The sequence below is a fragment of the Wasmannia auropunctata genome, unplaced genomic scaffold (assembly GCF_000956235.1).
Source record: "Wasmannia auropunctata unplaced genomic scaffold, wasmannia.A_1.0 LD336090.1, whole genome shotgun sequence".
Taxonomy (NCBI): domain Eukaryota; kingdom Metazoa; phylum Arthropoda; class Insecta; order Hymenoptera; family Formicidae; genus Wasmannia; species Wasmannia auropunctata.
This window is the reverse complement of record NW_012026800.1, coordinates 3,947,430-3,970,723: the sequence shown is the minus strand read 5'-3', so window position 1 is coordinate 3,970,723 and position 23,294 is coordinate 3,947,430. Positions and strand designations below refer to the sequence as shown.

The 23,294-nt window shown below is 41.6% G+C and overlaps 5 protein-coding genes across 8 annotated transcripts; 3 read left to right on the top strand and 2 right to left on the bottom strand.

Annotated features, from left to right (window-relative positions):
* The first annotated feature begins 177 nt into the window (after positions 1 to 177).
* Positions 178 to 1,579, top strand: LOC105447966 (zinc finger SWIM domain-containing protein 7-like). Its single transcript, XM_011686309.1, has 3 exons — positions 178 to 564; positions 1,011 to 1,239; positions 1,393 to 1,579. The coding sequence occupies exons 1-3, from the start codon at positions 438 to 440 to the stop codon at positions 1,559 to 1,561; spliced, it is 525 nt and encodes a 174-aa protein (XP_011684611.1). The 5' UTR covers positions 178 to 437; the 3' UTR covers positions 1,562 to 1,579.
* Positions 1,534 to 3,010, top strand: LOC105447967 (cell cycle checkpoint protein RAD1). The gene is made up of 5 exons (XM_011686310.1): positions 1,534 to 1,649; positions 1,736 to 1,954; positions 2,149 to 2,337; positions 2,444 to 2,719; positions 2,867 to 3,010. The coding sequence occupies exons 1-5, from the start codon at positions 1,551 to 1,553 to the stop codon at positions 2,894 to 2,896; spliced, it is 813 nt and encodes a 270-aa protein (XP_011684612.1). The 5' UTR covers positions 1,534 to 1,550; the 3' UTR covers positions 2,897 to 3,010.
* Positions 3,011 to 3,142: 132 nt separating this feature from the next.
* LOC105447964 (probable fatty acid-binding protein) lies at positions 3,143 to 10,374 on the bottom strand. 3 transcript variants are annotated; one of them, XM_011686304.1, is made up of 3 exons: positions 10,137 to 10,374; positions 5,094 to 5,365; positions 3,143 to 3,810 (listed from the first exon to the last, which is right to left on the bottom strand). In XM_011686304.1, the coding sequence occupies exons 1-3, from the start codon at positions 10,210 to 10,212 to the stop codon at positions 3,757 to 3,759; spliced, it is 402 nt and encodes a 133-aa protein (XP_011684606.1). In that variant the 5' UTR covers positions 10,213 to 10,374; the 3' UTR covers positions 3,143 to 3,756. The 3 variants fall into 3 exon arrangements, with proteins under 3 accessions (XP_011684606.1, XP_011684607.1, XP_011684605.1); XM_011686305.1 differs by lacking the exon at positions 10,137 to 10,374 and adding an exon at positions 6,339 to 6,489; XM_011686303.1 differs by lacking the exon at positions 10,137 to 10,374 and adding an exon at positions 5,964 to 6,145.
* Positions 3,838 to 16,675, top strand: LOC105447965. 2 transcript variants are annotated; one of them, XM_011686308.1, is made up of 3 exons: positions 3,838 to 3,893; positions 15,397 to 15,556; positions 15,629 to 16,675. In XM_011686308.1, the coding sequence occupies exons 1-3, from the start codon at positions 3,854 to 3,856 to the stop codon at positions 16,023 to 16,025; spliced, it is 597 nt and encodes a 198-aa protein (XP_011684610.1). In that variant the 5' UTR covers positions 3,838 to 3,853; the 3' UTR covers positions 16,026 to 16,675. The 2 variants fall into 2 exon arrangements, with proteins under 2 accessions (XP_011684610.1, XP_011684608.1); XM_011686306.1 differs by lacking the exon at positions 3,838 to 3,893 and adding an exon at positions 14,113 to 14,740.
* Positions 16,676 to 17,312: 637 nt separating this feature from the next.
* On the bottom strand, positions 17,313 to 22,531 carry LOC105447962 (RIB43A-like with coiled-coils protein 2). Its single transcript, XM_011686302.1, has 7 exons — positions 21,688 to 22,531; positions 21,168 to 21,308; positions 20,816 to 20,985; positions 20,140 to 20,380; positions 18,323 to 18,550; positions 17,742 to 17,848; positions 17,313 to 17,530 (listed from the first exon to the last, which is right to left on the bottom strand). The coding sequence occupies exons 1-7, from the start codon at positions 21,811 to 21,813 to the stop codon at positions 17,389 to 17,391; spliced, it is 1,155 nt and encodes a 384-aa protein (XP_011684604.1). The 5' UTR covers positions 21,814 to 22,531; the 3' UTR covers positions 17,313 to 17,388.
* Between the last annotated feature and the right edge of the window lie 763 nt (positions 22,532 to 23,294).

Genomic DNA, 23,294 nt, shown 5'->3' with positions numbered 1-23,294 from the left:
GCGTAGATGCACAACCCTGATTTAAACGCGCGCAGGACATTTTCAGACTTTCCTCTATACCGACTGTATGTACCCAACGTGTGTTATCCATTGGTAACATTCTTTGACATGGCTACGTAGTTAACGTTTTGTACACATAAAGGCGTTATTTCTGTCGTTTTGAATAGGCGAGTGTATACGTACACTGACGCCATCCGTAACCGTTCGTTTTATCTGCGTTCTGCACTTTCTGAAAACATTTCAAGCACGTAATGAATGCACGCGATCGACAGTTTTCGACGACATCGGATGATACTTTTCTTCTATCCGCTTGCGGTTTGACAGAGACGAGTCGAGTTCGAAACGCGCTTCAAAAGCGCATGGGATATGATAACGAACGAGCATTTTGACTCGAGGGAGGTTCAAGTGCGAATCCCATAACCTCTCCGTTCGTTTCAATGAATTCAGATCAACAGGTAGCGAGTACCGGTTCTCGACCGCCCACTGTGTACGATCAGAAGTATGTGGATTTCGTGGATAATGTACTGAAGGAGGCGGCCGACGATTTTGAGAGAGAGAAAAAATGTATGTAACCCGTTACGCCGTTTAACGGCACCTTACAGCCGGAATTTCTTTTCCCTTCGTTCTAATCGAAACGAGAGCATTGCACGAGCCTCGAACTTGCTACATTTTCTCGAGCAAGGTCACAAAAATGAGAAATATAAAAAGAGTTAGTTTAAGGTTAATCAAAAAATCTAACAAAAAATTTTTTATTTTTCACTTTATCTTGAATTAAAATTACATCCAGTTACAATCATGAAAGCATGTTAAAATAAAAGCTTTAATTTTCTTAATTAAATTTTTCTCTGCCTCTGAAAATTATCAGAAATGTCGAAAATGTTCAAATTAAAGTACAGCAGACGTATAACTATTTTTTTCAAAAAAACCTATTAAAATAAATTTCATGTACTAAATCAAAATTTGCTAAGTATAATAATAAGTAATTTAAAATGATAAATGCACTCTTTCAGTCTCCGATCAAATTCTACTGAAATTGTACAAGCTATTTGACGGAGCATTTGAAAGAGCCTTAGATCTGTACGAGCAGCGACGAGTGACACAAATTTCCACGTCTAATGCAATTATAACGGAGTGCAAAAGTGTTAACGAGGCCAGCTGGTTAATGCAAGTTAGAGGGCATTCTGGAGCGTTGTACACACTTTTTCCAGAAGTAAATTATTGCACTTGCGCTGCCTTCAGGTACACAACACATTCTGTGTGAATGAATTACTTATTCAAAGGATAACGTAATTACATTTTGTAAAATTTCACATATCAAAATGAGAGAAGTTATCTCTCTTATATGTATTAGAAATTATGAAAAATTCTTAAACAGCTCTCATAACGTTACAGACAACAGGTCCTAACCAATCGGTCCGCTTTCACTTGCAAGCACATTTTAGCAGCTTGGTTAGCCAGTGTCGACAATGAGAAGCTGTTGCACCAACAACTAACGCAAAAACAATTTGACAATTTATTGCATCTACTGTACGAGGTTCCAATCGAGCAAGATGCCCTCTAACGCGGAAGGCTACGCGTTGGTCGCAAAAATGGGACTGACAAATCTAAAGATTGTTATACAATTATTGAAAACTATTAACTTTAAGGAGGTACTTAAAATGAGTTTGTATATTAAAAACTATTTTCGTTTTTTTTTTCTTTAATAATAAGAAACGTATGGTATCGCATTATTTAGACAGCTACTTGCCTCGGCACTGAAAACGGATTGAGAATCACGGTCGAGGACGCGAAATGTATGCAGGCCACTGCGTACATCCCGACTACAGTTTTCGACGAGTTCGAATTGAAGGAGGACGTGACGTTTTCATTAAGTTTGAATATACTGGTGGAGTGCCTTTGTATGTTCTGGCCTACCTCGCAAGAAGACGCCGTTGCGGTGCAAATGTTTTACAAAGTAAATGCTTCAGCTCAGTAAAATCAGGATAATTCTCATTTACTTGAAATGAACTTAGTAGTAGTATTTTTGTAGTATCAAAAAAAAATTATATAAAATTCTAGATCTTACTCTTCCAAGTAACATTAAAAAAAAGAATATCTTTCAGTGTCACTGTTTAATGTTCAAGCAATGAGTATCGATATTCATTATAGGGCACAGGCTATCCCGTAAGTGTTATCATCGAAGAAGACGGAGTCATAACAGACTGCTCGTTGAAAACCTTAGAAGTAGACGCATTGTTGGACTTTCATCTCGATAACGTTGTAAATAAAGTAGTATTAAAAACGGAATTACTGAAGGATGTCATGGCAGAGTTAGATCCAACTAGCGAACTGGTCGAGGTATAATTGTCAAGCAATTTCAATTTCAACTCGAGTTTGAAGATACCGAAAGAAATTTACGCTCAAATGAGTTAAACGTTTTGACATACGCTTTTACGCATTTCAGTTGCGTTTATCGCCGGAGGAGCCCTTCTTCAGATTCAGCACGGAGGGCCTAGGCGGCATTTGCCACATCGATCTGCCGCACGACAGCGATTTAATCGAAACTTTTCAATGTACGTCAACGGCAGTATCCAATTTCAAATTGGTGCATATTAAACCGGCGATGAAAGCGTTATCGTGCGCCAACAAGGTTTCCCTGAGAACCAATAACGTCGGCCTATTGTGTTTTCAGTACATGGTTCAAACCGAAAATGGACACACCTGTTTCATAGAATATTACGTAAGGCTTTCCATAATAAATTGTATGAACAATTAGATTGTTAATTTCGTACTAATTAGTTTTCACAACATTTATAATCAGTTACATTTTACGACATTCTGATAGAATATCTGGTACACGATAAAAATTTTGTAATTCTATTTACAGATTTCTCCATTAATTGATATGGACGTTTAGTGATAAACGGTCAAACAATGACGATACGGACGTATCAAGTCAGAAGTTAATATATGCTCAGATGTACAAAGGTTATTTTAAGAAGCAAATATATTTTGTACGTATTTTCACCTACGCTTTCTTACTCTCGTTTCTTTTAAGTATCTTAGATTTGCTTTTTAATAAGCATTATTTTAATAAATAGAAATCTTGTGTTTAAAAGACGTTAGGATAAGTCGGGAAATTTTTTAATTAGAAACACTTGTGTATACTTTCATTAATCATTATTATTCGTAGAAAAAAAAAGCAAACATTATTCGTAGAATAGGTAATACAGCGACTGCTGTACATGGAACATAATTTGCTGACGGCATTACGTTATTTCATTACGTAATACGCGATACATAAATAGAAAATGTGCACAACAGATGGACTTTTAATTTATGCTTCGGTTATCATTCGGTACATCCACTTTACGAACGCATGCATATCAAATATATGTGTTTTAACTCCGTAGAAAACTATGTGCCCTTACAGAAATCTAATTTAATACTGCAAATCACCTATTTTGAACATTAAAAGCACTGCTGAAGGTTTCAGCTGTGCTTTTGATACTCAAAAATAAGCAATTGACCGCTACCTTCCTGGATTAAATTTCTGTAAGGGGTTCTATAATCTTTCTAAGTTACAATCTGGACATAAGAGTTACATTCAGCTGTATGCATACAATTCGATACTTTATGTATCGTCGTAATAATCACTGTATCTTATTCACGCTCAAGCGTATAGATTTCAATTTCGTTAATGTACACGTTCTCGGAATATTTCTAGAAGCACCTGTGTGTTGTGCACGCGCCTTCAGCTTTGGTACCTGGACTCTCCTATTCCTGAACCTTGTATACCCTTGTGCAAACTATGTCATCGACCTTCATGATCTGCAACAGAAATAGCGATAACGTCGGTTAAATATTTGATGGCATGACATGGACCTCCGCCGTACGTAACTCCGCTGCACACGGTAATCTCTCGGAATTATTAATAGCGGTAGTTTCTGTAAGTAGTAAAGAGAGCGAGAAAGAGTGCGGGAATTATCCCCGCGCCGGTGTCTCACGGTATTAAACACGGTATTCGCGCCAGACGGATCAATGGATCTTTATTGGCACCGTTTCGGAGTGCTCGGTGTGCGCTGTAGAAATTGTCGTCACGAAATACGTGTCACGAACAGGAGGAGCGCACGCGATAATTGGCCGGACATTTGACGAATCATTATAACATTAGCCGCTCATGCAACGATCCCTCTGATCGCCGGCGTTCCTCCACGTATGAGCTTTTGTACTTTAATCGGCAACTCCTGCGACCGCCATCAACGGCGACACGAATCAAAGTTCAAGTCGCTCGGAGAGGAAGGATGCACGCACGGGGCGACAGATGCATTCTTCAAGCACGATTAACCACGTCATTCCTACAATTCATGTTCTGTGACAATATCTCGTCCGAGTACGCTGGCTGGGTGGGGCATTTAAAGCGATACACATCACGTGAAATTAATACTGAAAATTGCTCGATTTAAAGGATAAATATAAAACCATAAGAGAAGACGATTCTCTTCTCAGAGTACCAATTTTCGTTATTGTTGATAAACATTAAAATATCTGCGCGTTTAAAGCGTGCTGTTGTTTAAATGTTAATGATGTTTCCAGTCGTTCTCGATAAATGCAAGTTTGCCAGTCTATAAACTAGATTCTTGTGAATTTATCATACATGACAGGTATACATATGGAAACACGAGATATTATTTCTTGTTTAGTATTTATCCGATTGAAGGTCAGCGTTACCTTGCTGCTAACTTTTAATAGCATTAATAATAAATAGCTGCGTAGCTACGATTAGCATTAGCTTGATCGATAAAAAGCTCGTTATTGATTCGCGAATAAAGTATTGATGAAAAACCGAGATTAACTTAAATATCAACATATTAGGAATCAGTTAAGTTTTTCATTATTAAAACAGACTTGACGCGGTAAAACTTATTTCTAACAACATTTATAAATTATATTTGTATTATTATTTTATTTATAATTTATAGTTTGCTCCAACAACGTTTATAAATTATATGTATCGCATAAATATTTTATTTTAATCATCTTTATTGCAAGCGACGCGAATATTCGAACAACAAATTATTAATCGTGTTCCAAGAAACTTTTTAAAAGCTTACCGCTTTCATCTCCGTGGGCCCGAATTCCCTCTCGATCGTAGTGTCCTTCTCGCCCTTTTGCACCTGGACGAGTTTGTTACCATCCAGAGTACAGACGCTCTTTACCTTCCTGCCGTCCACGGTCTCCTCGTCGAACTCCGCGCCGAGTTGGAATTTGATTTCGGAGTTCTTGAAGGGGCTGGTCGTCTTCAACGTGTACGTTCCGTCCTTCTCCGTCAGTTCGACGACTGGGCTGACGCTGCTGCCCATTTTGCGCGTCACCATACCCACGCCTGAAAGAGAAGGCGTAAGCTGCTTTAAAATCGTCTATACGGCCTCCTCTTATCGGCCACTTTGAATTCTATGAAATTCTATTCCGGATGTATTTATATCCAGACGCAGACGGCTCGTCTTCTCGCGCTTTGTTAATTGTTCTCGCGGAAACGATCGCGCCATCGCAATCTAATTGCGAGCTATCAATTAACATCATTCTTTCCATATGCTTGCATGTTATTACTTAAATTCGGTGACAGATTGAGAACGCGAGTATCCCAAACAAAGATGAAGATAAAATCACGTAATTAGCGAGGGAGCGCGATTGCGATAACTTTTAAATCGTGTATATCCATCGAAGTCCACTCGATGTTAACAGGCAAATGAATATTTTATCTGCCGGCACTTCTGAATCTTATCTCTCGACAAGCACTTCGTCATTTCCTACCGGCCCATAAGACTATCGAATCCTCGATATTCTCTCGAAGAAAATTAATTCCTCGTTGAAAGAATTCATATACGAAAGGAAAAAAATAAATACACGGAGTTCGCTGGATTTACTGATCAGGAATACGATTCCTTTCTGAAAGAAAAGGATCAGCGTGCACCTCGTCTCACCTAAGGCTTTCATGTACTCGTCGAACTTTTCGCTCGATTGGAGCTTGTAACGCTTGCCCAGGATACCGGTTAGCACTGGCGACGACATGGTTCGATCTACCACCGACGACTGCGGGAACGGGACTGACTAACGGCCCGGCCGGTTTGCATGCCTCATGCTCGACTTCAGCGATTGATTAGACTTTATATCGTAGGTAGAGGACGGGTTTATCGTGGAGCCGCGGAACCCCGCGGTTCCGCGTTGAAAACCGACCGGCGAGAGAAGCAAACTTTGAAGTTTGACCCACTCGTTCGCGTTATTTATAGATTTCGCGAATTATCATCGCGGAGTGACATCACGTTAGCGTATGAATACTTATTACGGCACATGGTAACCTTCGACTGCGAAAGGCATTCTCTCAGTGAAGATCCTCAAAGTAGAAAAATCTTCTTGCGGCAAAAACACTTTTTTTTTTAAATAATTAAAATAGAACAGAACTCTCGTTTTAGACGCGACTCAGCTGAGACTTTCGAAAGGAATCGTTTGCATCATTCGCTAATGGAAATACAAGTTTATTCCGCGAAATGTCAGACTATTCATCATCCCGATGGGGCGATTGCATTACAATTCTCATTTGATTAACAAATTCGCAGTCAATTGGTCATGATTTTTTTTATTGTAAAGCTGCTTTTCTGAGGATGATTATTTGTTATCGCCATTGAGGAAATAACAAACTGACTCGATTAACAATCTCATGATTCGCGATCGCATCGCTTGACGACGAACGTGTTTCAAAAACTTTTACGTGACCTCGAAAGGAAAAAAAAACCGAAGATAGTCTTATCTCGCCGCCAGGAGATAACAAAATTACAGGTTTACGTTTGAGTCACGCAAGCGAGTCCGCTTATCGATCTCACCGCCTTGGCCGGTCGGTCGTCGGTTCGCGGAAAAGTAGAATGCCTGCACCGACTTTCCGCGACGCATTAAAAAACTGCGGCGGTATAACACGTCGGAAGACGACGCGCGCGTCTAGACTCGCTCTCTTATTTAATTTCCGGCGAACCGCCGAAGATTACCGTAACAATGGTCGAGAGGGTGGGAAACGGTTGATCCCGTTCGTCAACGATTCTGCTTATACTGATGTCTCGTGCCGACACAATTTGCAACTTGTCACGTATTTTGTTACGAGTCGCATATTTAAATTTTTGAGAGACAATCGGATTTCCACCAAGAATAAAAATCACATAAAAAATTTGCTACACAATAATAATTACAAAGTAACATAATAATAACTATAAAAAGTCATGTAATAATAAATGAGATACTGCATAATAATAATTATAAATTATTATTATGCATAATAAAGTCCGCAGAAACGGCTGATCTGCAGTTATTTGATCTTAACGAACCCACGGATCCAAGCTCAAAACAGCGGATATACATCATGTACATATCATATACTCATACATATATTTTTGCGAGAGATAGCAACAACTGTTTCAGGCAAAGGGAAGAGGTACAATCTAATTTAATCTAATTTAAGAAAAAAGCTAACCCATAAATGTTTGCTACATAAATGAAAACAGCAAAATTATATAAATTACAGTTTCTTATTTATATTCTTTAATTAAAAAATAATTAATAGATTAACGTCTGCGGATAACGATAGAATAAAAGAGGAACATGCAGTGATGCAGACTACATGCGACTACTACGTTATCTGGTTCTTCAGAGTTTATCTGAAGTCAATAAACATGAGATAAGTAGATAAAATTATCAGTCTTGGTGTGTTATCAAAATACCTTGCGTTCGAAGGTGTTTCTGCTTCCAGAAATCCAACGCGATTTCTGTCACTCGTGAAAAAGGTATAATATATATAATTGATCAAGCTAAATTTTGTATCGGTATGAATGCGCTCCCGTGATTCAACTGTCAATTACGGGATTTATTAATCACGTTGATGAATTAATTCAAGTGTTAAATTAGACCGCAATCAGGCGGCCCGGTGCGGCGCACGGCCGGAATTAAGATCGAGGTCAGGTCGTTGCACGGAGAGGCGAGGGGGCGTAATTTAACGTATTAAAATTGATTAACGTCCCAGGGACTTCATTGATATCTCGATGATGCACAAACGAGTTTAGCGGCTAATTAACCGATTGAACCCGCGACGGTGGTATGCGGTAGGCGAAAGTTACCTATACGTCGAATTTACGTTTGCGATTGTGATTTAAAAAAAAAAACGAAGAAATGAATTATACATCGCTGAATCAGAGGATTAACTCGATCGATTATCGGTGTCAAAATCGCTATTATTCTCTCATCGATATTATTTCTATTCGTGAAGCGCGATTTCTCTGAACTTCCGTGGATGAGATACAGTATATCCCCTCCCTCCTCAACCCCGAAAGCTCCACGAATGTTTATCCCGTGTCTTTTCACGCGTGCCTCCACATATTAGTCACGTGTGCGTGTTTATATTCACATTCCGTATACAGACGCGAAATTGCCGATGTTATTGTCGGGCCCGGCCACGCGAGCGTGTACACGCGGAAACGGAGCTAACGACAGATCTCATCACGATAATAATACGGCCCGCCGTAATGTGTGTAATAATCATTAGCTATTTTGTAAGTAAGAGCAATTTACGTCGGATGGCGCCGATACGCCGCACGTTGCTCCTGCGTTGCATTTATGGGCTTGTCATTGTTTTTCTACGTAGCGCTACTACAACGATTGTCTTGTCAGGTATCTTTCCTATAATTTGCCAGAGCCTATTCAGACAAAGTTGCAAAGCTGCATGATGCATAAAGTAAAAAATTAGTATTTATAGCTCTGTCTTTAAGGTCCGTTTCATTATCTAAAAAAAAAACGCTATAGTTTTTTTTATTTGTGTCGCTTTTCTATCAACGCAACGAAATATACAGAGAAATTGATCAAAATTAAGTGTCTAATATAATGATTCCATATTGTTGACGCCATACACAAAAAACCCGTAAAGCTGATCGCATGAACATGGTGAAGAATTTTTTATGGGAATGCAGCTCTTAACGAACGCTGAAAATATTCAGCGACGTGATTAGATAAAAAATCCGAGCGGATCAAATCGGTTTCCAGTTGCAAAACAGAAAATCGTCTGACTATGAATCGCAAGAATATTAGTTCGAGAAGGTACTTAACTACTTTTCACACAAATTATGTTCTTCGTACTAGATGTGCGATTAATTTTTCTGTACATATGCATTCGCGGCTACATTTGTTTGAGGTGCTTAGATTATGGGGAAGATACCTGAGAAAAATCATAGGAACACTTGATAAACGATCGAGATTCACTGAAAATTCGTGTTCCCAGTATGCTAATCGAGATTATCCAAAGCGATTTTTCGACGAGCTACATATAACTCGTGTCAGAATTTATTTGACACTATAATAGAATTCTTATAATTTTCAAGTGCCACATAAATATTTAAGAAATTAAAATACACACAAATATATATAAATAATAAATAAATTATAAATAATGCATACATAAAAGATATATATGCAAATTATACATCAAGATAAATTAATGAAAATGCATGAAAATATATGGCATATGCTACACCAATCTGACATGATCGTTATCTAAAACGGGCTTTATCCTGTTGCTTGTTACAAACTGTTTCCTTTTAAATTTCTGCTTTGAATAGAATCGCGTAATTTTTATCGCGTTTAACGTAATGAGGCACTCGCGGTTAGTACTAATTGTACAAGCACGGAATGACGTAATCCAAGGTCTTCAGGAAACTGACGTGAGAAATGATAAAGGAAGGAACCTGTTAAATATTGCGCAACGTGTTCGATATCCGGCTGACGATATACAAAAAAAAATCCGTAAAACTGATCGCATGGTGAAGAATTTTTGGCGGGAATGCAGCTCTTAATGACGGCTGAAAATATTCAGCGACACGTGGTCAGGAAAAAAATCCGACCGGATCGAATCGGTTTCCGATTGAAATGCAGAAAATCGTCTGACTACGAATTGCAAGAATATCAGAGAGTATTAGAGAGGATAACTACTTCTCACACAACTTTCCCACACCGTCCAGCTTTTTACGCCAATCACGTGCGCATTCTAAATTAACATTTCCGACGCACTTTGAACGGCCGAAGCGACGTGCCAAGGGCGGCCGGCGTTTTCGACTATTACTACGTACCGAGCGCCTTCATGAACTCGTCGAAATTCTCGCTGCTGAAGAGCTTGTAACGTTTCCCGAGGAACTCGCTCGACATGATGACTCGACCGGGACACGAGACCGAAAAAGGAAGACAAAGAGATCGGCGGCGACCGGGACGTTATACTGGCCAAGAGACTGGATACCTCCTAGTCGATCGGCGCGGTTACGAGAACTAAACCAGGAACGTCAGGACGAGGAGAGTCGAGCGCGAAAACTCCATCTCTCCCCCATGCTGTTCATCGCACTCTCTCTTTCTCTTTCTATCTTCATCTCTTCTTCCTCGTCCCACCCGAAAGACTCCGTCACTCGCTTGTTCCGCTATCGATATGCTGGGGGTCGCGCTCCCTCTTACTGCACTTCCTCCTTTCCCCTGTGCTTCGCGCCGCCCTTTTCCCCTCTCGTTAACTAGCCCCGTCTCCCTCAACACCACGGTCCATGCTCCTTCCATCCTCCTCGGTCCTTCCGCCCTTCCACAGCAGTCAGAAACTTCCCCGTCTGTCTCGCTCCCACCCGGGGTTTCCCCCTCCTCGTGATCTATTCGCAGCTGCGAGCCGCCTGCGACCTTTTGCGAGTCCATATCCTGCGTCCTGCTTGCGCAATTTTCGTCCTCTTTTGGCGTGTCTCGCGTGGTAGTCTTGCGACACACGCTGATTCTTTTCATTTATCCTCTTGTACGCGCGTGACGCGTTGGAGGGAAAAATTAGCGAGGAACACGGATGCTTATCAAGTCAATTGGATCATTTATTTTTAGAATAGAGATAAATTACATCATATATATATATATATATATAAAGTAACTGCAATGCGTTACATATATTGATTGCGCATGTGAATTGATTTCACAATCACAATTTATTATCTCAGCGCACAATTTTAACGGCGCTAACTACGGAAGTAACTACAATTTTCAGACGATAATTTTATGCTCAAAGTTGCACATAAAAAATACCATTTCAAATAATTAATATTTCGCATATTTATTAATATTAATATTGAATTCTGACTCTATTATAATTTTGCGCAAAAAAAAGACAATCCATCCACGAATATATACAAATTGTTTAAACGAAGATGATCGAATATCTGCTCGCTTGCATAAATTTCTTTCCTTGATTTATGAAAATCACCGTACACGTGTAAACACTGCATCGCGTGTTTTTTGTAAACATATAGGAGGAATTTTCCTAAGGAACGGTGTACGTGTTTATAAAATAAATGTCGATGCGTGAGTCACCTATAACCGCACGGTCGTTAAGCTCGTATTAGACTGAATTAAGATACATTAAAGGTTGAGGATTTTTGAGAATTAAAGATTGGAATGCACAATCAATTGGAACGTAACGGATTAGTTATAATTATTTCATTGAATCATATTTCATCAAATTTTTTAATTTTAAATTCGCAATTCGTCGAGCTCCAATCCTGTGTAGTCTAACACGGGCTTTTTGATTATCTTTACGATTAATAACTTGCATCGCGCGCGCGATAAAAGATTTTACGAGATTTATCATGGGAATCGTTGAATAGGTATAATATTAATAAACTTTTACATATTTGGGTCGACTGAGTGCGATTAGCGCGTGCGAGGCTCTAATCGCTCTCGGATACATGGGCTAATTCGAAGTTCAAAGAACGGCGCAAAGTCGAAGGTGCACCTCCTCGAACTTGACATGCGTGATGCCAGGCGTACATCGGACGATACGGATGCCCGCGCTCCATTGGTCGGTGGATCATTGCGCGCGACTTAACGGCGAATCGTTCCTACGTTCGAATAAGCGGCTAATGGGCACTTACGATCCCTTATAATCCTCTCGTAATTGCGCTCCGAGTCCTACCTACGCATGTGGGTGTGTCGTATTGTATTATTTATATTTCGATTCGTATAACGCATTCGTGCACGCGCGGAAGTCCCATTTGTCGTGACGTTCACACGTGAAACGTGCTTGACACGTCTAAGCTTTTCGCGATGAGCCTCCGTTGCGTCATCGGGAGATGCGCCGTGAAACAATTTGCTATCGTTAATTTATTCCTAGTCGCCCCTTCAATTTTTATTTCAACTTTGCATTCTATACTTTGTTAACTTCGCGATATTACGTCACCGTTGAAAATATTGCCTCGATTAATCATGGTCCCAAGTGACTCTTGAACGAAAGACGGTGCTCGAACGCGACTTTCGATAAACAAACAATCCGGCGGTCCAATCCGTTGAATTTCTCAACGACGCGATCTCTCTCATAGCGAACGCGCGAAAGAGGCATATGTCCGGCGCCGTGACGCCGCGCGCTGCTCGCGATGGCCCCGACGTCTGATCGCCGGGCGGCGTCGATTTCGTCGGCCGCGATCCCGCAACGCCCGCGCGCCACGGTCGATAACGGTGCGGTGGAAACGCGTCGACGTTGCCGTAATCGCGCGCACACGCTCGTCGGCGATGATGTCGCGTAGCAACACGTGAATTCCGACACCGACGACGCGACGACCCCGGAGGCTTGGCAACGTCGCGGCGGCGGCGGCGGCGGCGCGAATTCCGCATTCGCCGCGTCGTCGAGGGGTGTATCTCCCGGTGCGCGAACCGGCTGCACGGTACGCGCGCGTTCGCCAACGTTATATGTAATGTACATCGATGTTATACGCGGCGACGTTTAATTCTCGTATCCTGGCAGGAACATCCTCGCGCCGAGTGGGACGCACGAAGGACGCTGATCATCTCTCCGCGTCCTCGCGTCCTCGTGTTATTTGCGGGAGAAACGGCGAGGACCACGATCGCGTGCATGATCTTCACGCTCGCTCTCCCTCCGCGCTGCTGCTTGTCGCACACCGAAATATATCTTCCGCTTTCGTCGCCTTTTATTTTTGTAACTCCCTGCCGGGATGAAGTTGTCCGTTCCCCCTCCCCCCTTCCCCCCTCTCTCTTATTTCAATACACTCGCTCCGTCATTACTTCCTTCACTCATCGGGCAACTTCACCCACGTCGGGATATATCCCTATACCTTGAGCCCTTTTTTTTTCTCGTATCGTACATACACGCGCGTATATGTCTCAGGTTTCGCCTCCCCGACCGAGCTATATATTTACTCAACTTGTAAGACCTAGACCGTTTTGCTAAACTTTGTTGGCCTCTGATTACTATTCGCGAAGCACTTACGCTAATATTACTTGTACCCAGTTGGAATCTTTTTTTTTTTTTTGCACTTGTTTCGCACTTTTGCGGCAAATTGCGACGTGGCGTGCAATTGTCTAACTGGCCATTATTCTGAAACTGAAACTCGCGTCTCGTGTTCTTGCATACGAGTTAAGCTGTACGCCCGTAAAACGCCTTAATAGAAACTTCCCGCCGCGAGTGATTCTTTTATTAGGCCGCCGCGGGAAGTGGAAGTCCGGGAGTCTTTCGAAAGCGCCGTTAATGTCTCCATGTCGACCTGCAGTAACCTCGAGAAAATTACGACTCGATGTTTTCGATTTCATTCGATTTTATTTGGCGAATACGAACCCAGGTCAGGCGCGCGGGTCGTGCTCGCGCGGGAATGTAAAAACCGTGAAAAGAAGAAAAAAAAAGGCTGCCTGTTTGCGGCGCTGCCGCGACGTGAATTTCTATACGCGCGTGAATATTTCCACGGTGTCGCGTTGAGCGTGTGCGTGCGTGAGTGCGTGCGTGAGTGCATGCGCGTGAGTGCATGCGCGTGTGCGCGGGCGGCGACGCGATTCCGCCGTTCTTTCGTGGCCCGCTCTCGACCCGCGACGGCCCTCGACAGCGGCGGCGGCGGTGGCGGCGGCGGCAGCGGCGGCGGTGGCGGTGGCGGCGGCGGCGGCGGCGGCGACCACACCGACTGGTGCCTGGTCTGGCAACGTCGCGGGCGGCATAGATTCCGCTCCGCAACCGCAACCGCACGTTCGCCGCCGGGCCGCCATGATACCAAAAGCCGTGCTCCGGCCGTGCAACGGTTTCTCCGCAGTGACGCGCAAGCCGCTGCCGACGACGCGACACGGACAACGGAGCCGGACGGGCGCGCGCGACTGCGGCGGTTTCGTTTGCCAATTTCGATTCGCTTTAACGCGTATTAAACCGATTAAACCGGGTTGACCACCGCGTGGTCTTTGGTGGAAGGAACAGAGCGGCGTTTCACCGTCGATCTTCGATTGCTCCTTTTTTCGAAGTTCGAGTTTTACATCGCGTGAAACTCGAGGGATTATTTTTTTCGCCGTCGCGCTAATCGAAGGACGCGCTGATCGTTGAGACTCTCTCGTGCTCGGAGGGACTCCTTCGATTTATTAAAAGTTCGATTTCGAGGAAAAGTATACTGATCGAAAAGTAACGCCGCGTGCTGCGTTCGATCGAGGCGAAGCGAAAGGACGAGCCGAGTACTTATATAGTCGCGACCGAAAGAAAGAAAATCTCACGGAGACTCTATGAGCATGTTCGACACGGAGAGGTTCATCGAGGAGATAGAGAGGCGGCCGGCGATCTACGATGTGAATCGCGGCGAGTACAACGACCGTAACGCCAAGATGACCGCGTGGGACGAGGTCTGCCAGGTGATGGTACCGAATTGGGCGCGCTTGACGGACGAGGAGAGAAACGTGGAAGGTATATACTGTATATAGCATGGCCGTTCGCAATTGATCGATCCGGATTCCTAACGGCCGCCGCGTTTGTCGCCGGCCGACCGTCGCGGAAATCCGGAGGCTTGGGACTTGGCCGCGAATCGATATTTTTCGCGCGATCGGATCGCGATTGTGTCGCGCGTCGAAAGATCTGGAAGAAAGATTAGACAAGGATATTCTGAAAGTTGAACAGAGACGTCTCTCCACGTGGTCTCGGGTGTCGATTAAGAAAATGGAGAGAATCGCGAAGAGAAATGCGCTGCGGTTTTGCTACGTTAATTAGATTGACGTTGTATGGCGTGCTTTAATAAGATTCTATTTTAGAAGATAAAATTTATTTATGAAAATAAATTTTCTGATACACCACACATGATTTTTTAATTTAAAATCATATTTTGTGCAAAAATTAACGTATATAATCCAAATTAATATTCATTTTTTGTGGTGTTACAAAAAGAAAATCAGCAAGAGAAATTTTTTGGCACTGATGACTTTTACATAAGTATATTTGAAAAATAATTATATAAATAAAATAGAATAATTTATTTACTTTAGATTACAGGAAAAGAGAAAAAGTTTTATTATTCTGTTATATTATTTATTGAAAGAAATTTTGTTGTAAGTCGTGATAATTTTTAGAGAAAAATTTGCGCGGGAAATGGAGGAACATACGGGATTACTTCATGAAAGAGCTGAAACTTCAGAAATCGCACAAGTCTGGACCCGCCGGGCGTAAACGCAAGAAGTACATGTATTTCGATCGATTGTTGTTCCTCATGCCGACCGTTGAGAACAAGAGGTATTTAGCTGCCGTCCGCGAATAAAGCGACAAACGATCGATGATCGCTCGACTAAAAGAATCTTGTTTCAGGAATTCCGTGACCATCAACCCTTGCAAATCGGAGGAGAGCGACGGCGAGGTGGACAACCCCGTGATCGAGGAGTACGATCCCCTCACTTCCGGCAACGCCTCGATAACGGGTGGCCGGGAATATTTTCAGGCGGGTACCCCCTCGTACAAGGTGTGCCCGCGTTACTCGAAACAGCTCTGCGAGACGTCCTTCACGCCCTTCGACAACGAGATACACGACATCCTCTCCTCGCACAGCAGTCAGCGCGTCACCATCGACGAGGACGACTACGACAAGATGTTCCTCCTCTCGCTGCTGCCGATCATCAGGCAAGTGCCGGAGGAGAAGAAGCTGGACGTTAGGATACAGATGCAGCAAGTTCTGGCCATGGCGCTCCGCCCGTCCGATAACAAATAAACTGTTCGGCGTGATTTTTTTTTTTAATGAGAGAAGAGAATCAAAAATGCATCGAATAGGAAAAGATCTTGCAGCGATTTATTATGTTATATATATCTCGATCTGTCCTGTTTCAATATTTTCGTGGATAGATTATGCCTACAGATTTCTTTTTACTAGGATAATGGAAATTTGGAATGGACATTGCTAAGATTTAATTCTGATTAATGGATATATACATATATATATCCAAGATAATAAAAACTATTTCGTTTATTACGTCTTATGTTAATGTTTATAAGATTTAGGCTTGGCAGAGTACTTGATTATGTGATATTTAAAAAATCACGTAAGCATCAATATAATTACAGCTCTATAGAGCGTACTCATAAATAAGGTAATTATGATCTAACGAGAACACGTGGATTGTGTCGAAACAACTTATCAATTAGCATAAATCACAATTATGAAATATTAATTCCAGGATACATAATAGATAAATTTTATACTATGTACTTTAAAGTAAGCATGAATAGTAATATTGCGTCTGTGATATTATTAAGCTCTATTCGACAATCGAAGAGATATACGAGGACGTCATATGCGTAATATATGGCGCAGTCTTGTCATGCTAGGATGATTCTATCGAAATATATATATTGCACAACTTATTTTTTTTAGGTTCTTATTTTCTAACCTTGAATTTGTGCCGACTCACGAGCATCATCGTGATATCGTAAATTTACTTACCATGCAATATATTAGTCTATCAATTGCCTCGAAGTCTACATTATCCGTTGATCAAATATGATAACTTATCAACTGCGTTGTATAATTATGAAAGATTGAATATCAACAGAGCAACAAACTTTTACATTACCGACATTGGGTAATATTACAATCTTTTATTTTTATTAATGATCACGATAAATGATTTTAATTTATAAATATTTTATTAATTATAATAATTGGAATGAATGAAAAGTATTCGTAGACAATCGGAAATTTGATGCGCTCCATCGGTATAGCAAGAGTTTATATATCGACATACAAGAGAGAGAGAGAGAGAGAGAGAGAGAGAGAGAGAGAGAGAGAAGTTTATGACATTATATTTTTTATAGGCTATAATACGGGGTAATTTGAATAGTGTGGTAATTTGGATAATAGTAAGCATTTGCAAGAATTTCAGAAAAATAAGAGATTTTAAGTTACATGTCAATATCTGATATAATGAAATGTATTTTAAAATTTCTTATTTTTCTGAAATTCCTGCAAATGCTTACTATTGTCCAAATTACCCCACTGTAGCCTATATTTTTACTTTATAGAATTTATATCGATCTTTCTCTCTTTAACAAGTTGCACGTGAAAATTGCGATTGCATTCAACGTGTTCCTTTGTTAAATTGGTCGTAGAAAGCGGCGGTCGGTTGATTCTTATAAACGATATGGTTCAGGTATTCCTGATGTTGCTTCTGCTGCTCGGCAAGCCGCAAATTCTCCTCCGCAATTTTCTTGTTGAGCTCCCTGGAAAAATAAAATGTAGCACTTAAAACTTTGTTTACACGTTCAAACACTATCATAGAGTATATAAGAATATCAAAAAGTTTTCAAGCAAGAAATTTTTTTTTTTCGAATTATATTATTAAATATAATATCGTTATATAAAATATATTTATATAGGCCTCTTTAAACCTTAGTTAGAGAAAAAAAAACGAAATTAGTTTTAGGATCTTACGATTTTCTTTGATTTAATTCCTGCTCGTATGAATATATGGTTCGAAGATGCGAGTCCATTAAGTGATCCCAATTCTCGTTCATGTGTTTCTCTTCTAGTTTGATTTTCTGAATAGACAAGTTAGATAAAAGTTTCCTTGCATCTCTAAAATTAATAGTTTTGTGTAGATTCATAAGTGTGAATATTTGGAATACGCTGTATCAAATGGAAAATTTTGGTTAAAAATATATTAATAATGCATGTCATGTCATCATGAATCCACCGTGATGTCATCCATGACGCGTCCAGGTTTTTTTCACCGTCATTAGCGTGTACGAGATACTTATATGTATGTCTATTAAGCATTAAGGAACAAAGAGCACGTTAAGGAGAGATTAGTTAAATAAAATAGATGATCATGAATAAAATTTCCATATCAAAATTTTAAATTTATGATATTTGAATGTAAAAATAAGACAAAAATACCGCGGAATCGATACGTGAAATATCTAGTTACAAATTAAATTGAACGATTAAAGAGAGATAGAGCGACAGAATTGATGTTGATACAATAAAGCGTAACTCTTCCCTCTCATACTAACACGAATCTCCTCCATTTGTTTCAGCTGAGCATCCCTGAAGACCTTCAACTCGTCCGCAGTCATGCCCTTGTATCGGTCCGGCAGCGGCCTGCTCGGTCCATGGGTGCTCTCGGCCTGTTCCCGAGCCTCGGTGAGGAAATCTCCAGTCACGTGATTATAGATTTCCGCTTTCTTGTCCTCCTCGTCTTGGACGGCTTCGCAGTGACGGCGATGTTGCTGCTCCTCGGCCTGCAATCGAGCGGAAATAAATTCCGCGAAACCATCGCGGGACATTTGAGGGATAAGGGCCAGGGACGCGGTCGCGGACCAGGTGAGGGGAAGAGATTAATGCGGTGAGTACGACGGGGGAGGGGGAGGAGGAGGTAAAGGGAGAGAGAAAAAAGAAATCGACGGCACTTTGTTGTGGTTATCGGGGCAAATTATCACGGCACTTTGCACGATGATGTCATGAGGTTTATTCATCGACCGCGAGAGAATCGCGTAGGCGACTTTTATATCCTGCGGCGAGTTAAAATGCATGCGGACTGCGCAAAAAAAAGTCGCGTTGTGTCTTTTGTTACATTGTACCGCGGCCGGTTTATTATTACAAGCGCTTTTCGATCACATTCGTTCCACCGAGAAAGTTAATACGGCAGAAACGCTTACAACCTCTGAAAAAGGAGAAACGTCCTGGTATAATGGCAGTAATTAAAATTCGATCTTTCAATCATCATTATATTTATAGTCGCAATTTTAACTGTTAAATGCGCAATTTTGATAAAAAAACAAATTAGACTAACATTTATTTGTGTCATTTAGTGAAAAATCTTCTTAATTCAGAAATGTAGTCACCTAGTTTTGTTTTGCACAAACGATTTGGAGTGTTTTTCACACTCTAATTAAAAACTGTTATTATTAATTACATATTGCATATTATTGATTGTCTTGACATTTTATATTTGAGATTATTATATAGAATTATCTGATATTTTCTAAATAAGTAAAAAGAAATAAAGAAAATAGGTACTCGGAGTAAATAAAGCTACTGTGGTTGAGCTTTATTTTCTCGCTGCTGAGGTGTAAAAGTCATGTCCATCAGGTGCAGGCTATTCCCGGGTTAAACAAATTTAGATATTTCTGTCTGAAGGGTAGCTTTCATATGTATATCAGGCCGGAATTTTCCTAGAAGAGGGCCGACACGAAAAAGGGGAGAACGGACCCTATTACATACATTAGAAAGATTGAAATCGGAGACAAACAGATGGGTAGCGCGGGTGTCCTAATGTGTCAACACCATCATGTCAAATGTAACAACGCTCGAATCGATCTGTATATATTCGTTTGATATAAGTGGGCGCGTATTCAAATATATAGACGTGTTCTTATCCTCCGATCGGACATGATCAAGCGCGTTAGTCGAATGAAAAAAAGCTTCCCTCTTTCCGCGAAACGAGCTCGATAAAAAAAAAACGTTACCCCACTCGAACATCCATCTTACTCATCGCGGACTCGGTCTCCATTCTACCTCCGCTCAGAGATCGAATCGGTCAAAGGAATTCGAAATTTTTTTGCCGGTAGAAGACTCGAAAGCAAAAACGGCGGAGTCACTAGACAACCTTACAGAACGTGAAATGGCAGCAGCTGCGGCTGCTGCCGCGAGCCGATTGGGATTGTAATCGGAATCATCTTGAAGATCATACGATCGATTTTATATAATTTGTTAAATAAATCTCTCTCTCTCTCTCCCTCCCTCATTAATTTCTCCTCTCTTACGGATTTCGATGTCTCCTTCTCGTCGGATCTGGATCAAAGGCGCGAATAGATGGGATTCCTCGTACCAGAGCGCGATTAAATGTCGCCGTGGCTTCGTTCAGCCTTCGCCGGCATTCCTCCTCCATCCGCGCGAGCGTCGTCGCACGGCTGTCCCTGGAGAGGACGACTTCCTGATAGGCATGCTCGGCGTCCCGTCGCGCCTTCTCGGCCGCCTCGTGCTCCTCCTTTTGCCTCTGTATCCACCAACGCATCTGCTCTCTCTGCGCCTTCAAACGCTCGGGCATATTGCGATCCTCGCCGTCGAACCTGCGCATTGCAGCCGTATATAATATTTCATACTCGTTCTCTCCTCTCCTTCCTCTTGGAGTTCACGCGCATTACCATTACGCCAGGGTGAGCAGGTTGCGAGGGTATAAGATTATTATATATCCGCGCGAGGATCTTTCGCCACGGATTATAGAAGAGAGGGAGAGATATCGTTGTATCGTACGCGCGATAGCCACGATTTACAGATTGCAAAACAAGTTCCCTCCCACGACTGCGCTAACGGTATTCTAACGTTACGAGAAACTTAATAGAGACGAGAAGTCATCGGGGTGCGCAGGAAGCAGAGTAAACGAGTTTCACAAGCGCGCGCGTCCCTCTATCTCCCTCTGGAAAGTCCGAGATAAACCTCTCCCGGGACTTTTCTCCCGATTGCACCACACATTGTTGGCGGTATTAATCAGGCTGTTTACGCACTTCTGAGCGGACGCTGCTCCCAACCGCGGATCGTCACCGTTGTCGTCCACGCGCGCCGGCAGCGATTTCTTTAACGCCTCGGGGTCGTACAGGTCGTAATCCCGCCGGTCCTCCGCCCGCTGATGCACCCGTCGGAAGGACTCGACCTCCCGATTTATCCTTCGCCTCTCCTGCGAACAAGGAAAACGAGTCGTCGCATCTCGCACTCGACGCTCTCGATCTCGATCGGGTTTCTCGTTCGCGGCACGTGACAACACCGAAATCCATAGCGATCGAGTGTGCCAGCGGCATGTGTGCATATCGAGCGGACATTCCCGGCGTAATTATCGGCATTGACGGCACACTCAATTACCTCCTCCTGCCGCCTCTCCAAATGCACGGCGTGCTCGCTGCTGCGAATGAGCGCCTCGTCCAATTGACATTCTTCCGCCCGTTCCCACTCGTGCTGCCGCTTCTTCTCCTCGACTTGCTTATCCAAGAACGCCTTGTCTATCTGCAAATGTCAGGGGAAAACAATCGCACGTATCTTATCGCATTGGAGCGGAGCGCAACTTCCCAGACGTTAAGATCAATCAAGTGTCGCGCGTTGCGCTCCATCAAATAACACTTGTGCATGGAATTTGCGAGTTAAGAATAGCAAAATGTATGTGTATAGACGAGGTCAATTTAATCGGGAGTGAATTGTAACATTTAATGGTATTAGATTTGTAAATTTTAATGGTATGGTAAATATCAGTATATTTTTAATTAATAAGAAGGAGATGCAACTTAAGTAATAAAGTGACTGAATTAAAAATTAAAGTAAATTTGAAATTAAGTCGAAATAAAATATGAAAGGTAGAGTTAAGGAAAAATCGAGACTGAACTCCTACCCCAATTTTTCTAACGCGAGGGTTAAAAATGCGCAGTTTCCTAGTTTCCTCGTTTTGTCGTTTGCGTTCTATGGACGCGGCGATCTTGAGATCCTCCGGAGTAGTGCGTTGTTGAAACTTAAGCATTTCGGATATTTTTCGCGGAAAAATCTGGAAAGCGTGATTTCCTCTTTACAGCAGCGAGGTTACACGTAAGACTGAAGGCGTGAATATATCCGGACTTTTTGGCTTGGAATCGAAACTGAAGTTTCGCTGTCAGTTTCGTTACCATGGTGAGTTTGCCCGTTGAGAAGGGTCGTATAACTCGTATAACTCGTACATAGCCGATGGATTCCAATTCCACAGTATTCATTTAGGAGAGAGGTAAAGCGCCATGTACTGTACGGCATATTTTATCCAATTGAGATTCAAATTCTAATATTATGTATTGAATTGATCGGAAAGTTCGTTCCGTAATTTTTTTTTTATATTCATACTAATGTGTAACTAATAATCATACTCATCTCATATAAAAGAACGGAACAAATTTTTCGTTTAACTCAACATTTACACTCTTATATGCTCATTAATTTAATTCTCATTTTTGTTTTCCTATCAAATGATAATATCTCAGTTAATATCGCAAAATATCCGATATTAATCAAGCGGAATTAATCGTTACTTCAGGAGAGGAAACTGGACGGGAGTTTACGAAGTGAAGCGCAAAATATAATATGCGATAATATAATAACACGCCAATTTTATCGTAATTTTACGTAGCCCACATGTGTTACAGGCGAATGCATTAATATCGCATATATAATAATAATGCTTTAAAGAAGTTATTAAAAAATAATAAACGCGCGTAACATACCTCTGTATGAATATAATAATTAAAAATTATTTTTAAAACTTGCATTCTTGGAGTATAATAAATAATTAAAAAATTAAAAATGATTTTTTAACTTTAACTCCAAGGACGGTCCAAATTTCGACACAATGTAAGTTTATTGCCTTTAAAAAAATTCGGCGTTTCTGCAAGCAAGTGTCGTTTCTGGATCTAATAATAATTCCTCCGCTTGACGCGAATGCTTCTCTTCGACGACTTTTTCAAGTCCCTCTATATTCAGTCGTAATTACTGTACGATCAATACACGGATGATTTGAATGTTGACGTTGCGCGAGCTCGATGTTTGACTTCGTCCACTTGACTATCTATCTGACGGAATAATAAAAAAAAAAAGTAATAATAAAGAGAGCTGATAATTATTCAGCTGTTAGGAAGACATCTCGTACGTGTCACGTGAGGAGCAGCTGTCGATCGGTATAAACATGTGTACATATTATTATCTGTATATTATTTGTCTGCATATTCTTATCTGTTGATTTCGTGAAATCCATCTTACTCTCTTCCGTTACGCGCGCGTACGCTGATGCGCCGATCCAATTTGTCATCATATTATTGCGCGCGGCGACACGCACGATAAGCAGGGAGGAGGGGACGTGTCGATTAAACATTTTAATTGGGTTAGGCCTCGTATCTCTGCCTTCGATAAAACGCCTCGCGCGGCTCCCTCTCTCATGGAGTCCGGAGGCCATAAGCCGCGAGGTCGCGTAACCCCTGTGAC

Excerpts from the sequence above, each read along its gene's own strand:
- LOC105447964 (XM_011686303.1), bottom strand. The coding sequence starts at position 6,051 with ATGTCGTCGCCAGTGCTAACCGGTATCCTGGGCAAGCGTTACAAGCTC. Across the intron at positions 5,366-5,963 it reads CGAGTACATGAAAGCCTTAG|GCGTGGGTATGGTGACGCGC; the intron begins GTGAGACGAGGT and ends CTTCTCTTTCAG. Across the intron at positions 3,811-5,093 it reads GGCCCACGGAGATGAAAGCG|ATCATGAAGGTCGATGACAT; the intron begins GTAAGCTTTTAA and ends TTTCTGTTGCAG.
- LOC105447965 (XM_011686306.1), top strand. The coding sequence starts at position 14,563 with ATGAGCATGTTCGACACGGAGAGGTTCATCGAGGAGATAGAGAGGCGG. Across the intron at positions 14,741-15,396 it reads CGAGGAGAGAAACGTGGAAG|AGAAAAATTTGCGCGGGAAA; the intron begins GTATATACTGTA and ends GATAATTTTTAG. Across the intron at positions 15,557-15,628 it reads CCGACCGTTGAGAACAAGAG|GAATTCCGTGACCATCAACC; the intron begins GTATTTAGCTGC and ends ATCTTGTTTCAG.
- LOC105447966 (XM_011686309.1), top strand. The coding sequence starts at position 438 with ATGAATTCAGATCAACAGGTAGCGAGTACCGGTTCTCGACCGCCCACT. Across the intron at positions 565-1,010 it reads TTTTGAGAGAGAGAAAAAAT|TCTCCGATCAAATTCTACTG; the intron begins GTATGTAACCCG and ends GCACTCTTTCAG. Across the intron at positions 1,240-1,392 it reads TGCACTTGCGCTGCCTTCAG|ACAACAGGTCCTAACCAATC; the intron begins GTACACAACACA and ends ATAACGTTACAG.
- LOC105447962 (XM_011686302.1), bottom strand. The coding sequence starts at position 21,813 with ATGCTTAAGTTTCAACAACGCACTACTCCGGAGGATCTCAAGATCGCC. Across the intron at positions 20,381-20,815 it reads GGAGCAGCGTCCGCTCAGAA|GTTCGACGGCGAGGATCGCA; the intron begins GTGCGTAAACAG and ends TGCAATGCGCAG. Across the intron at positions 17,531-17,741 it reads GAATTAAATCAAAGAAAATC|GGAGCTCAACAAGAAAATTG; the intron begins GTAAGATCCTAA and ends TTATTTTTCCAG.
- LOC105447967 (XM_011686310.1), top strand. The coding sequence starts at position 1,551 with ATGCCCTCTAACGCGGAAGGCTACGCGTTGGTCGCAAAAATGGGACTG. Across the intron at positions 1,955-2,148 it reads CGGTGCAAATGTTTTACAAA|GGCACAGGCTATCCCGTAAG; the intron begins GTAAATGCTTCA and ends TATTCATTATAG. Across the intron at positions 2,338-2,443 it reads CAACTAGCGAACTGGTCGAG|TTGCGTTTATCGCCGGAGGA; the intron begins GTATAATTGTCA and ends TACGCATTTCAG.